This window comes from Micropterus dolomieu, linkage group LG15 (genome assembly GCF_021292245.1).
Source record: "Micropterus dolomieu isolate WLL.071019.BEF.003 ecotype Adirondacks linkage group LG15, ASM2129224v1, whole genome shotgun sequence".
In the NCBI taxonomy this organism is placed as follows: domain Eukaryota; kingdom Metazoa; phylum Chordata; class Actinopteri; order Centrarchiformes; family Centrarchidae; genus Micropterus; species Micropterus dolomieu.
Genome location: NC_060164.1, coordinates 14,587,481 through 14,601,837, shown reverse-complemented (window position 1 = coordinate 14,601,837; position 14,357 = coordinate 14,587,481). Strand labels below are relative to the sequence as shown.

The window sequence follows — 14,357 nt, the reverse complement described above, 5'->3', positions numbered from 1 at the left end:
AATTAACAAGCACTGTTTCTGTCAAATAAACAAATAAATGAAATGAATCAACAAAGATTTGCTTTCAAACTGTGAACTTTGTTTCATGTGACAGTAAATCTGAATGGAGCACAAATCAGATAAATATAGCATACATATCTTATAGGGTGTCCACTAATTGCACCCTAAATAACGTCATTTATAGATGATGCATTAATAAGCAAAAACAGTTCAGTTCTGTTTAATTTGGTAAATGGCCGCAACAACTGGAATATCATGTCAAATCTTCATTATGTATGACCATAACCAGTGTCAAAAACTTTCACAATATTTCCATACTATGGAAATATTCTTTCAAAATATACAATATTTATAAGAAATAAATACATCACATTAACAGTCATCACAACAGAGCATTTTGACTGGTTTGAAGAACAACAGTATTTTTCGTATAGTACAGGGGGCATCCGTATGTACATATACAGCGTTAACTCTTAACAGTACACACACACAAAATAGCAGGTAATTTTGACAGTAGAAGCGTAAGGGAAATAATGCATGTCTGTGTTTTCACACAGTGGATCTAATAAAAACCTTGAGTGTGTTGGTCGAGGAAGTTTTTCTTTTTCTTTTAATTCTTTTATTCTTCTTTTAATTTGCGTTCCACCTCTGAGAAAACCTTTGCATTGATTTCATCCACTTCATCTTCCACCTGGGCAAAAAAAGACAATTCACAAAATGTGAAATATGACAGAAAAGTCAGTAGAGACTATTATTGTACCCTCATTCCGATCGTGTCAAAAAAACTCAACTCAGTATAGTAGCAAGTAAGTAAAATGGATATCAAAATAGGATCATCTTTTCTTTGTTTTCATCATTTTATTCTAACTCTACTTGTTGGAAAACTGCACCCACAGATTGAAAAAAATACTGTCTGGTTTTCTTCTCATACTAAAAGGGCTCAAAAATCTAAGGTGAAATGAGATCACAGTGGAATGTCCTGCTTATGATAATCTAAATATCCATACAGCAACTTCTGAAACCAATCCCAGAATGAAAGAAAAAATCTTGATAATCACCTGTTCCACATTGTCAACTTCAGGGATATAGAACTGCATCATGTTCTGAATGCCGTTTTTCAGGGTAACTGTGGAGCTGGGACACCCTGTGCAGGAACCAACCAGCTTCAGTTTGACTGTGCCATCCTCAAACCCCTTAAAGATGACATCGCCTCCGTCCTCCTGCACTGTAGGCCTTGTGAGTGAACGGGACCATATCAGTTCAAAGCAGCACAAAGGACAGACAGATCAAGACTGTTATCACAGCACAACTGTCTTTTCTGTGAGCGCCACTGTTATGAGGGCTAAGTAAAGAAATATCATAAAGAAATATTTGATCAGGATTGAAATAATATTTGAAATACATAAACTATTAAACAGTAAGCTATATCCCAATTGCAATAGACAGACAAAGACTAAATTTATTACATAAATTGCTATCTAAGTTACTAGTTTCTACCTGATTCTGGTGTCCAGAAGCTCCTTTATCATCGATACAATATCATCATCATCTTCAGAATGACCTACAATAAAGACAATTTCGATAATTTTATAATATGCAGTCAAGCAGCTGCATAACTCCAAGGTGTCTAACATGGACAGGTTGCATCCTCACTGCTTTCATTGTATACTGCTCCGGTTGTTATCGGGTCACCACTCTCAAAGAAGTTAGCAATAGCCTCCAAAGCATGACGCTTAATGTCAGTCCATTCCACATCCTCGTCTGTCTGCCAGGAAAACAAAGATAACATGTGCTGTTTCACCACAAAGATTTCATAGGAACAGAATCACAGATGGAGACAATCATTACTTACTTTAGTGACTGTGATGAAGTCAGGGCCAAAGAACACACTTTTTACTCCTTCGATTTCAAACAGGTCCCTGAAATAAACATGTTATCATGTTATTGTTCAACAAAAGGTGAAAAACATGAAATTTCGTAGTCTTGTTAGTTCATTTATTGATAACAGCATACACTTTGTGCTAGCCTTTATCAAGAGCGTTACTGATGATAGTACTGCTTTTTGACACTGCTGTCATTTTAGTCAAGACAAAATGTATCAGCAAACAAAATATCATATCTAGAAAATATATTCATGTAATCAGTTGCATGTGCTGTGCAAACAGTACATTTGTCACATCTACTGTAAGTACTCTTCTACCAAGAAACTTAATCACTGTCAGAAACTGAAGACACAATTATGAATAGCTTAATGAAGAACATATCCATTGTCAGATTATTATCTCTATTAAAATAAAGAATGGGAAAGCCACACACACTTCCAGTGGATATACTTTAACTTATAAAGAGTAACATTTTGACAAAGTGCCTTTTTTTCTTTACCAAACGATTTTTATAAGCAGACATAAACTCAGCAGCTTTCCCATTCTTTTTTTCTGTCTGCCTATAATATATAAGTATGCCTTTTTTCTGTCTTGACATCTTTTTTGACCTGCCTTCTAAGGGGAAACATGGTGGAACGCTTCCCTTTACGGTTTCTATTTTATAAAATTAGAAACAGTACAATGTAAACACAACAAAGTACAACAGTAAACTGGACACACAACCTGGCTAAAGATGAGCATCCGGCTGAGCTCGGAGAGGGAAAGTCAAGCGTCCCACTTCCTAGGACAGGTTTACCAGGGAGAAACTTCAAGCTGCTGGGGTTTGGAGTGTCTTGAGTCTGGATGGACAGGTGTCTTACTGGAAGATATTATAAAAATAATTTCTTAGTAAAGGTTCTTAGTTTATGGGGTTTGTTTTCTTGTCAACATGGCAGTGATGATGATTACAACAAGATGACAAAAAGAGTGAATGTATAAAGTTGTCCAAACAATGGTTTCTCACTTGAGAAGCGTGTGGTTCTTGTCCCAAGCTGAGGCTGATCTTTCCTAAAGCTCTGGGTCATGCACTGTGAGTGGTATGAGCTTCTGGTCTTGTCTGGAAACCTTACAAAGTCAATAATATTAGACAATGTCTGTCAGTCAACATAGGACATAGATTCATTCATTTCCTGAGGCAAGATTAAACAGTAAGGTGGAGTTGACGATTGAAAGCAGCGTCAGAAAATGTTTACCAATACCATAGCTGTTAGCTCAGGGTTTTGATGTACAAGCCTACAAACTTGTGACGTTATCCAGAGGCTGTTTTAGTGTTTTGACAAACTTTACAGTTCGAGCTAGCTAAGGTTAGCGGCTAAGTAACATGACTGGGATCGGGAAAGACACACATGTGAGATCAAAAACGATTACACGTGGATATAATTAACTAACTGTTTCGATATCTCCACCGTAGTTATGGATGGATTGGATTAGAGTGACAATCCGTTGTCTAGTGTCGCAGTTTGCTAGTCAGCTAATTAGCTAGCTAAAATTAAAATCTCAAACACACGTCGGAATTGCCAATTTATGCTTTACACAAGCATCACAAGTTGACATAACAGCAGTACAACATGTACAAAACGATATGTTATAGCTGTAGAGGTTCAAACCTAAAGTGAGTCGTATTTCTTGCCCGTAACAAATGGCGAAGTCCCCATCTCATGTGCGCCGCCATTTTGTTTGTTTTGAAAATGAGGACCTCATGTGGTAGACAGCGCAAAGTCCTGAACAGGTATTTATTAGATATCTGTTTCTGATATTTACTTTTCTTTTGTTAATTTACTCATTGGGCTGTGAAAAAAATAAGTAAAACGATAATAAAAAGTTAGACATATTAATATGTTTATAGAGAATAGTTAATTATCATAAAGAGTTAAATTGTATTATAGAGTGCCTTAAGGACACCAACCAATAGCTGTTTTCCTAACTAATATATTTATACTTACTAAAAAATGTAAGCCATGAGACCAGGTTGTTTGTCTCAACACACTACAGCATGGGTCGTGGCTGTAGTCAGGTTATTTACTTTAGCAGTATGCATAGAGGTAGCCTACTTAAATCTTATTACCGCAAGTGAGTCCAGCATTTTAAATTTTACTGCATGATATACTCCAAAAAACGTAATATTAAGTAGCTAGTAATTATTGCTGTCGAAAAAAATGTAGTGGAGTAAAACAAAATACTATCTTCCATTAAAATGTAGTGAGGTAGAAATATAAAGTCGCATAAAATAGAAATATTCAAGTAAGGTACCTCAAAACTGTACTGGATGGCAGGAAAAACAAAGGATGTCACTGCCACATCAAACAGAAAACATTCCTTACATTACAGTCATAAAGAAATACGGTTTTGTTTTCCAGTTTCTGTATAACTCTCAAATTCAATGTACACATACACATGCATCTATCTGGAAGAGTTCATAATTCAAATCCAGAGTCACCTGGTAATCTATGTCGAACTCTGCAGTAGCTGCTAAGATGGAACATGAATGTGAGTCTGTTTGGAATAAAACAAACAAAGTGACAGCATCTTGAAGGCCAACCCCATATTTCCCAACATTTGTTCTGACAGGACAAGGTGGTGCTCCAAAGGAGTGGCTGAGAAAGAAAGACTCACATAAAAGCAGGGCCATACCTTGGTTGGTGGAAGATTATAGTTAACTACAGCAGTGCAACTGTCTGCTTGAAGAACTTGAACTATATGTATGTTATATAGGCTTAGGACTTTATCATTTGTTCTAGTATACTAATCTCGTTATGTTGGTAACGGGCTGACTACATAAGGAATTTCTAAAACCCCTGCAGAGGTCTACTGCTGAGTGTTTTCAACGCATCTGGATTTCAGGAATCCCTGTTTTAATTTGTTACCTATCTTCTTAACCACCAAGACATGGTGCTTTGGATTATCTTCCCAATTTCCCTTGCCCTGGTGTCTTTCATTGGAACATGGACTGTGTAAGTTTACCAGAAATTCACATTATCTCATTTATCTTTAGACCCTTGTGAAACTACTAAAACATTTGTTTTTACAAGTACAACTTTTTATTCTGAATCTCTCTGTGTGCTGACCTGCAAATGTCAAGTTTCCATTAGCTTTAGACCTTGTGAACATTCTTAAAGAGCTAGTAAATACACTTATTAATCAGTATTATTTACATCTGAAAGCGTGTAAGTTTAAAGCTGATCATGACGCTGTAATTGTTCTATGAAAGGTTATATGATAATGTAACAACAATGAAGCTTAAGTACTTCATGATTATCAAGATTGGTATTTGATCTGTACATTTGTGCCTTAGTGCTGATACCACTTGGCCTTGAACACAAAGTGATGAGATGGCACCACAATATGTTTTGGCAGACTGCTTTTATTATAATATTTTAGCTCTATATATGTGTTATCTGTGAAAAGTTTGTAGGTAAAAGTCCACCTCAGTGTGAGAAAACTTATATAATTACATAATAAACACTTGCAAACTGCATACAGCAGCCTTAAAATATGTGATCCAGCAAGTTTTTTGCTGCAAGGTGTGCCCACCAGACTGGCAAGAGGCAATGCCTATTAGTGATTAGTGATCTTAGTTCCTCATTCTGCTGTCATCCATTTCATTTAGTGTTTGACTGAATGTCTTGATAAAGTTAATATTAAAAAAAATAAACAAGTAAAATGAAACAATTAAATATTTTTGCAGGAGCTCTTTTTTCAGACTGTGGTCAGGTGTACATTCTTTTCAATATCTTTAATATTTATGGTGGTTTATTGATGAATCAGCATGAGAATAAAATCACTGGAGCTTAGTGGGCATCCTCTCTTCCTCAGTTTATAAATAATAGATAATAAACTTTATTTAAACAGTGCTTTTCAAACACAAAGTGCTTTATTTGATCTAGGATAAAACATTCCAAGACTGAGGGAACATAAAATTAGGAAATTAAAATGGTACAGAAGTAAAACAAAATATTGAGGCCATCAGTTTTGTAGTTAAAAAAATATACTGTATATCCCAGAAATCCTAACAAATTTATTCAGTCACCAGGAATGTTCTGTTCATGACTGACGTTTATTCTGAAAAAGTGGTTATAGATCATGCTTTTTTATATCAACATATCAATAATAGAAAAACTACCGTACAATAGTTTGAATGTTAATGAGCCCAAATATTAAAATTGTGTGACTGTAGAATGTCTTTTGTTTCATGTTTCCAGATATGGCCTGGCCTTCTACAACAACCATGTGTGCTCTCTCAGTGACTGGTGAGTTGTGTCTCTATTATTGTAGATTGCTGATCACCAGCATTTGAATGTGACAGATTCTTCAGAACCTCATTATTTTGTTTTCAGGGGAGGCGACACCTACTGCAGAGAGAATCAGTCCACTGCATGCTGCCTTGTTCCCACTATAAGGTGAGAATGCAGCTCACTTTAAGTCACCATTCGCTTCTCCTTTCCAGTGGAGTAGTGAGACATAATTAATTTAACATATTATGTGATTCCAGCTCAAGTGGAACCAGTGCACCCGAAAACTGCCTTTTTACAGCCGTAATCAACGCTGGATCCTTTCTGTGTGAGTATACCCTCCAAAGGCCTAACACATGAAACGTGATATGAATGATATGTGTTATACCAACTGTGTTCCCCTTTTTTTAGTTCTGGTGTTCTGCATATTCCACCATGCCCATATTATGGAGAAACACTCATGTCATTCCATGCAAAGCAAGTTTGCACTGGTCTTTGGTGTTGTGGCAGCCATGGGGGCATTCGCAGCGGGGAACTGCAATGTAAGTACTGCACTACCTGCTGAACTTGTTCAAGTTTACCGTGAAGTTATGCATTATTACACCAGAATCCACAGTGTCAAGGGCCCATCTATCTGTAACCTCACAAAACAGTACAGCTGACAGGACTTCGTCATATAACAGTAACAATAAAGCTGAGCACCTTCGATTTGCACCTGTGCTGAAACAGCAAACAAGGGTGGGTAACTATTTGTTTTATGTCTGTAATAATCTGTAATGATTTAGAGCACATGCAAAGTTGGCAAGGCTAGTACACCTCCTCCGCAGTTTTTAACATAGGATGATTTGATTTAAAGTTAATTGTAGCATTTTATTTAACCCAATATCATCATCAGCACTACATAATAATATTAAGATTTTCCATTTTGTACTACACATACCAGTTAAGCAGCTGTTTCCTACATGATAAACCAAATGAGACTAATATTACTAGACCATAAAACAGGAGTGAATGGGAACCACTTACTATTAAAAAGAGTTTTAAAGAGAAATTAAAATGCACCAAATACAAAGTTTGTTTGTTTTTTTAATACACCCAAACGCTTAGAAAGGCTCTCTAATTGCAAGTGCCGATTTGTCAGGTGACAGTTATTGTGTTTCACTCCAACTACAGGAGGTGGTTGCTGTTTCGATCAGTTAATAGTTGATTAGTAAAAGAATTTAGTATTGACATCTATCAATGTTGAATAATCTCTGCACTGATTTCAACTATGTATTCGTCTGTTCATCTCTACAAATTGCTTACTGTCCTCCACAGCCAGGTGACCTGACACTCCTTCACTACCTCGGGGCTGCCATCAGTTTCATGTGCATCTGCTTTTACACTGTCCTGCTCACTGCACTCACCAGTAAGTGTGTGCTGACAGGATATGAGAAGGTCCTCTACCCAGTACGCATCGTCCTCACAGTGATTCAAGCCATTGTCACCATCTGCTGTATCCTTTCATAAATCATAACAGGTAAATGAACTGTATTTTTGTGTGGTAATTATTCCACAAAACTCCTTTATTTGGGGGCATTTTTGCACAAGTTATAATGACAGGCAGGCAGTGAGTTGTGGTTTGGATCAGTACATTTCAGCAATTGACTTCAGCAGTGAATTGCCTTGTCCAGCTGTTTCACAACACTATAGTCTCTATATGCGATATTTGGATCCGGTCTGCTGCTCTGTTTGCAAAGTAGGACTGGCCATAGCAGTCCACATGACAGAAGTAGATTCGAAAATGTCATTTGATCAATATTTAACCAGTATTTGTTTCCTCATAACACTCCCAGCCGGACAGTGACACAACAGGAGGCCTCTGCTGGAACAGTTTAGGATTTCATGTTAAGCTCAAAGGCACTTTTGACACTAGTTTGTGATACACACCTTTAAGTTTAGGGATTGAACCTCTGTTTGAAGTGGCACACGTCAAAATTGATTACAGTTTTTATATACAGACTAGCCTATGTGTGCAAGAACATGAGGTACTGTATTACAGGAAGACAAGAGCTTTCACCCTGTAGAACGTTCACAGTCATTCAGGTCGTGGTATATCTAGAAGTGCTAAGTCAAAGGCAGCCAGACTCTCATTAGATTCATTTAGCACTTCTAGAAACACGCTGAAAGTGTATTTTGTGCTTTGATACATTTCTATTGTCTGTATTACTGTCATCAAGGGTTTAGGCTGTACACCAATGCCGTCAGTGTGTCTTGATGTGATCTCCAATCCATTCAGGAGCAATGTACAATGAAATGTTCCTATAAGTGATCAATGACACATCTGGCTGCTTTTGGCTGTTCCATACATCCTTAACTTGAAACCCTTCAGACACCGCTTTGTTTGCCCAGGACAAGTACTTTTACGTTCATGTGTCAGCTATATTTGAGTGGATGCTCAGCGTCAACCTGGAGCTCTTTGAGCTCAGCTATACCGTGGAGTTTTGCTTCTTCTCGTCCTACATGCTTTCAAATCTGTTGAGCAAACGAGAGGAAGAAAAGCCTTTGATGATAAGTATGTCCTGATATGAGGCTGCCAGGGTCCGGCTGAAGCACATGAGCAGGGAGAAGGGACTGAGTGAGACATCTATAAAGACAGTGGCTGGACCGTGGCTAGAGGACGAATAATGGTTTTTCATCATTTTGCTGGGATAGATTTATATTCATTTATGGATTATGACCACTTTTATTCCACACTCTTGATGCTGTTAAAATTGTATGATTTTCATTTCTGGGCATTTCTGTTCCTTAGATAAAACATTATTTATTTATTGAAACAAACCAGCTTGTACAGCAAATGAACAAAACCTATCAGTCGTATTATACTTTTGTGGAAGACATGGTGATACTCTGCCAATAGAACAAATAACCTGAGGTGTCTCTACTACACAAATTATTTATGTTAATACTTTTTTTGTGCAATGACATAATTGACATAATTTTTATGCTAACATAATCAACAAAGAACTAAAATATCCTCTCACTGAAACTCTCACTGATGCTGGCTTAACATTAGGATTCTTCAGTGGTTCTAAGCACTTGCATAGGTTTGGCACTTTAATAAATTCCTGATCACTGTACGCACTGAGGAGTCCTATTATTCTGCTGATATACAGATTTGACTTTGACAAGAGTAGAGGACGTTACAATACACCCATTCTGACATTTTAGGTCTCTGTGACGTCTCAAGATCCTGTTTGACTGGATGATTAACTGAGTGGCATTCAGAGATATTCATTAGACTATTCATCCTCAAGGATGTCAACACCTCAACGGTTACAGATCTATAGCCTAAGTGCAGTGTTTGTTACGTACAACACAGTGGGTGTTGTCATTATCCTTTCCACTACAACGTTTTAAGGTGTGGTTTATGTATCTCAGTGAATGTGTATATCACCGTCATAGCGATGATTTCTGAATGTAATTAGGCCTAACAGTTTCTCAAGTGATGGTTAAAGAACCAAAATCAGAACTGGTCTGGTTATTTCACTTGAGAGATTTCTTTTATTTGTGGTCTTGTCCTTCGTTGCCCTCATGTATGTGGGCAGATCTTAGTTGTGAAAAGGTGATGTCCCATAGGTCCGAGCACAGTAGGCTATTTCTCAACAGAAGGCTATATCATGTGACCGCCTTCATATGTTTAGATGGTGGTAGATTTTTTTGTCAATATTTATGTTTTTTTAGCAGCCTTTAAGTCACATCTTGACAGAAGATGCAAGTCCCCTGTAGCCTGCTCACAAAGTAATTGTGGAACCATTGGGTCCCTTGAAAGGTGCTATAAAGATATAATTAAATTTACAAAGGTTTCAGTTTTTTATAGCAACTGCAGTAGTGGATGTCAATTTATCCTAGAAATATGGAAAGTAAACCCCAGGCTTCGTTTTTTCTGAAAGGTCGATTGAAAAAATGCTAGATGAGAGACTGCATTGAGTTTCAGAAGCTAGTGAACTGGTGTTCTGACGATATGCTGCCCTATCGAAAAATGCTACCTTATGTGTTCCCTTTTCCAATCCCATAAAGTTATAACTCTCACAGTATTATGACATCTCCTGTTTTTTTATTTTTTATTAACATCATTTCAGGGATAGCGTATTCTGACTAATATCCCCTACCAAATAATGCTCCCGCTACAAAATCATTTAATATTGCACCACTCATCACTCCACTTGTACTGTGAGATGGGGAGCATGTTGAAATACTATATTAAACCATCTTTATGTAAGATATCAAGGGTAGCGTATTCTGATAGACTAATAATGATGTTTTGTTTTGATATTGCTGACGATCAGCCACTGTCTCGACGGCGTGCCCAACAGCAAGGTTGCACAGATTTATGGGCGTGGCTCTCTATCAGAGTTCTGCAGCATTTGAACCGCCAGAGTCTTGAAGAAGCAGATTAGCTTTGTTTTTGAATTCTTAAACCTTGTTGGGCTGCACAATTAATCTAATCGCAATCGCGATGTCGTCATGTACGATTGCATAACCGCAAAAAGTGTGCGATTTAATATAACAGAAAAAGTGTGTGTGACCCTCTCTTCTCTGTGTGTGCTGCAGACTGCTCACTATCTACGCCCACACCGGCCTCTCGCACATGCCCCTAAAAAGAGATAAGCCTATATGCAATGAGAAAAAATGTTTTATGACCAGTGCGCAAGTAACTTTTAAGACAACAACCAACCCTGACCCCGCCCCGCCGCTAATTGTTCAAAACATAGTGGGACGCGCTAACGGAGCACCCGGGCTGCATCCGAAAAGTCAAAAAAATATCCTTTCTTAACCACCTTTCCTTGACCTCGATGGAAAACGTCATGAGGTCAAGGAAAGATGTGAAGGAGAATTCAAAAGGACTTAGGAAAAGAGGACGGCGGGTCTAAGGCCCAATCCCAATGTCCACCCTCACAGACTTTGAGGCGCGTTCTCGGTAAGTCCGTGAGGGTTTAGGGCCGTCCCACTGTCAAATCGTCAAGTGCGCGAGGGCTCTCTTGCGGACATTTTGAGCCCTTTTTAGACCCTTTTCGTAAGTCCGCATTTCTGCAGACTTTGGCTGAGGGAAATGCCCACAGTTCATAGCGGTATGACGTGAAACACGGGGGTTGCCAGGGTTACCGGGGGAAGCGAGAGAAAAATCACTGCAAATCCGCCTAAATAGGAGAAGAAGAAGAAAACGGTAAACAAACAAGCATTGACACCAACGCTGATGTTAACATTGTTAGAATTTTTCTTAACTTAAGATGGTGCATAGAACACATGAAGTCAGAGGAATACACCTTATTAGCCTACACACTTTGTTTATTCAACTATTTATTTTAGTTTTTGCTTAATGATGCTGTTTTGACCAACAATAGGCTAGGCCTATTGGTTATTGCCAAATATATTGACATTTAACTCTCCTCCACTCTGTAGAGCAAGAACCTGCAGGACTTAAAAATAAGGCAAAAGCATAAAATTAAAAGTGTGCAACGTGTTTCAGCGTTGTCAAGGTAACGTGATAAAGTGGTAAAGGGCTGTCCCGTTCCTGTTTACAGCATTTTGAGCCCTTGTAGCCTCTTGCACTCAATCACTTTCCAAGTGAAGTCAGTAAAGTCTGTGAGGGTTCAGGGCTTATGGCTTAGGGGGGACATTAGGATTGGGCCTAAGAGAATCCGACTGCTCTTTTCAAAGCGACGTAATTATGCGGCGGCAGATTTTACTAACGTGATGAAACTACACTGTTCTGAAGATGGACTACAAAAAGCGCATCTTTGACATTGCGCCCCCTGTTGTTATAATGCAGGCCATCTAGGAAGGTGGACAACACGGTGGAATATATTACTTCACAACCAAGATACAAGAAAGGCAGATAAGGTAGCCTACCAGCCACTAAATAATGGACAGGGTTGTCACACTGAGAATGCTTGCTCACACTCACCCTCCTGCCCACCTATAGGCATATTTATCAACATGAATCCCAATTGTATGTAAATACAGTGTTTCCCACAGAATGACAGCGTAACTGTGCTGAGAGAGAGAAAGGGTGCGACGGGGTGAGAGGAGATGCTGAGAGAATAAATGCTGTGCAGCGCTCTGTCATCAAATACGATTTTACCCATTTTAAATAGTAACAAAATCAATCGAAAATCAGCGTTGATAATGTGTCAGGCCGCCACAAATAAATTAGTGTGGGAAACGCCTACTGTAGAGGTTATCCAGCTTGATCTGTGCCTTTATTAAGGCGAGGGTGTCAGCATCTGTGACTGAAGTAAAATTAATTTGCTGAAGGCTGCAGTACATTAGGGTACGTGAGGCTACACGCTGCAACATTATCCTCACTTTGATCACGTTACAAGACAGCTTGCATGGGTCTCAGTTATTGTTGACAGTTTAAGATTGCGTATTATCAAGTTATGGCATAAGAGAAAACACTTTATGGCTTATTTAAACAACCTGAAACATAAAACTGTGTTGAAACAGTATTAGATTACAAAAAAGTCAAAAGAAAACAAACCTAAAGAAAGAAGGTACTTGTGAGTCTTATTAAAGTATCATAATGTGCGTCTGTATTGCAAGAACCTTGCTAAATGTGGTTGATGGATTTTATCATTTGAGTTTGAGAATGTGCGTCGCTTTAAATGTTGCCGCCGCAAGGAATTGTGGGACGGCATTCTCTCCTTTCCTTTCGTAAAGGATGGTCCGGTGTACCCTATGCTAAAGGAGATAGGAAAGGAAGCATTGAGGCTCCTTTCCTTAGCTTTCAGAGAATTCGAACAGCTCTTATCATGGCTGCCACTGAAATACTTCCGGTTCACTTCACTCAGTTAGGAACCTTCCTGAGCAAAAAAGACTTCTCTAACGCAGCCCCCGTCTCTCTGTGACAGAGACAGAGAGACGTTGGCAGTTGAAGCAGTCAAAATAAAACTGGGAGAAGATAGTGAAGGTTTGAGTTTGGCTCGCTGGCCATTAACGTTCGCTGTATCGGTGAATTTAGTTGTTCAACATGTTCAACTTTTCACAGAGCCGACGTGCTTGTGAGTCACTTTTCGTCAACCGACCAATCACAGGCTGGATGGGGCGGGACATTAAAAAAAAGTTTGACGTGCTACAGCAAATAATTAAATGTTGAACAATATTGACAAGTTAGGACTTAGCATTAACAAATTAGAGACCGATGTAGAGCCTTTTGCTTGCACAAGGATTTAATGTATAAAAACAACCCACAGAAATGAAACAGCTGTAACTGGATTTAATATTCGACTACTGGTAAAAATATAATGAATGTAGTATATTATTGTTATACTAACAGTATACTATTAGCTAAACATTATACTCTATTAATACACTCACGTACAGTTCCTCCTCCAGGTTGTGGATAGAGACGCTGCATTTGACAGATGTACGTTAAGGCGGTGCCAGTGTGTGCTACTTCTACCCGCTTCCTCTGTAGAGCAACACGCTACCCTTGTTCTGTCTTACATCTGTTTTACTAGTTAATGTTATAAACTTTGTTCAAGTTGAGGAATACACATTTCAAAATGTCAGTATTTCGCACATTCCTCGATAATTAAGCAAGTAGACTCCATTACCATTTGTTCTATTATAATCAAATCAAATTTTTTTTCCAATCTTTAATCGTAATGGTTATTCAGTCATTGTTATTTAGTGTTAGAGAAATCCTTACAATTTGAAACAGGTTTTCAGGGGCTTTAATGTGGCTATTATCTATACTGTCATTTGATCAGTGTACCAAACATGAAAACAATGTGAAAATTGTTATTTGTAGAGAATTACCACCTGAATCTGCAGCTCCCCTTGGTGTTACACCACTTTATAGCAAGTTTTAGCTCAACGCTGTCACAGCATCATTTTATGGCCCCATCAAACACCTGTTTTCAGTGAAAAAGCTGGAGCATAGTGGAACATTTAACAGCTAAAGAGCCAAATATTTCCTTTTAGGAATTGATGAGGGCCAAAAACAGAGCTAATGTTGGACTTACATTTGCCAGGTAGCTAGAAACACAACTTCAAATTAATGATAATGTTGCTCCGTTACTGATGGATGTGTAAACAAACAACTGTTAAGTAACAAGTCCGCACAAACAACGTAATAAGGTGTTATCAGTGTCAATGTTGTATTCACCAACTTCCCAATATCCCAAGTAGCCATAAAAAAGGTTTTTAAATTGGTTATTTT

At 38.2% G+C, this 14,357-nt stretch overlaps 3 protein-coding genes across 5 annotated transcripts in view; 2 read left to right on the top strand and 1 right to left on the bottom strand.

The window, feature by feature from the left end:
* Positions 1 to 57: 57 nt before the first annotated feature.
* Positions 58 to 3,609, bottom strand: zgc:110319 (uncharacterized protein LOC796111 homolog). Its single transcript, XM_046071348.1, has 8 exons — positions 3,530 to 3,609; positions 2,887 to 2,987; positions 2,607 to 2,742; positions 1,853 to 1,919; positions 1,654 to 1,765; positions 1,498 to 1,561; positions 1,059 to 1,233; positions 58 to 691 (listed from the first exon to the last, which is right to left on the bottom strand). Exons 1-8 carry the CDS (start codon positions 3,592 to 3,594, stop codon positions 620 to 622), a joined length of 792 nt encoding a protein of 263 aa, XP_045927304.1. The 5' UTR covers positions 3,595 to 3,609; the 3' UTR covers positions 58 to 619.
* Positions 3,610 to 3,617: 8 nt separating this feature from the next.
* si:dkey-228d14.5 (uncharacterized protein LOC796266 homolog) lies at positions 3,618 to 9,637 on the top strand. 2 transcript variants are annotated; one of them, XM_046071350.1, is made up of 8 exons: positions 3,618 to 3,651; positions 4,807 to 4,873; positions 6,122 to 6,169; positions 6,257 to 6,319; positions 6,412 to 6,479; positions 6,563 to 6,693; positions 7,469 to 7,646; positions 8,523 to 9,637. In XM_046071350.1, the coding sequence occupies exons 2-8, from the start codon at positions 4,809 to 4,811 to the stop codon at positions 8,714 to 8,716; spliced, it is 747 nt and encodes a 248-aa protein (XP_045927306.1). In that variant the 5' UTR covers positions 3,618 to 3,651; positions 4,807 to 4,808; the 3' UTR covers positions 8,717 to 9,637. The 2 variants fall into 2 exon arrangements, with proteins under 2 accessions (XP_045927306.1, XP_045927305.1); XM_046071349.1 differs by lacking the exon at positions 3,618 to 3,651 and adding an exon at positions 4,498 to 4,621 and having other exon boundaries at positions 4,724 to 4,873.
* A 1,675-nt stretch (positions 9,638 to 11,312) lies between these two features.
* The window catches only part of slc25a16 (solute carrier family 25 member 16), a 59,262-nt gene continuing 56,217 nt past the window's right edge, over positions 11,313 to 14,357 (top strand). The window contains exon 1 of one of the 2 annotated variants that reach the window (XM_046069961.1): positions 11,313 to 11,357. The gene's annotated coding sequence lies outside the window, so the exon portion shown is untranslated. The remainder of the gene's footprint in view (positions 11,358 to 14,357) is intronic. The other variant, XM_046069964.1, reaches the window with a different exon arrangement.

What these genes read in the sequence shown, in the direction of transcription:
- zgc:110319 (XM_046071348.1), bottom strand. Translation starts at nt 3,594, where the DNA reads ATGGCGGCGCACATGAGATGGGGACTTCGCCATTTGTTACGGGCAAGA. An exon ending in GGATGCTCATCTTTAGCCAG is followed by an intron (nt 1,920 to 2,606) that starts GTTGTGTGTCCA and finishes TGTTTATTTCAG; the next exon opens with GGACCTGTTTGAAATCGAAG. An exon ending in CTTCTGGACACCAGAATCAG is followed by an intron (nt 1,234 to 1,497) that starts GTAGAAACTAGT and finishes TTCACTCACAAG; the next exon opens with GCCTACAGTGCAGGAGGACG.
- si:dkey-228d14.5 (XM_046071350.1), top strand. Translation starts at nt 4,809, where the DNA reads ATGGTGCTTTGGATTATCTTCCCAATTTCCCTTGCCCTGGTGTCTTTC. An exon ending in CAACGCTGGATCCTTTCTGT is followed by an intron (nt 6,480 to 6,562) that starts GTGAGTATACCC and finishes CCCTTTTTTTAG; the next exon opens with TTCTGGTGTTCTGCATATTC. An exon ending in TCGCAGCGGGGAACTGCAAT is followed by an intron (nt 6,694 to 7,468) that starts GTAAGTACTGCA and finishes TGTCCTCCACAG; the next exon opens with CCAGGTGACCTGACACTCCT.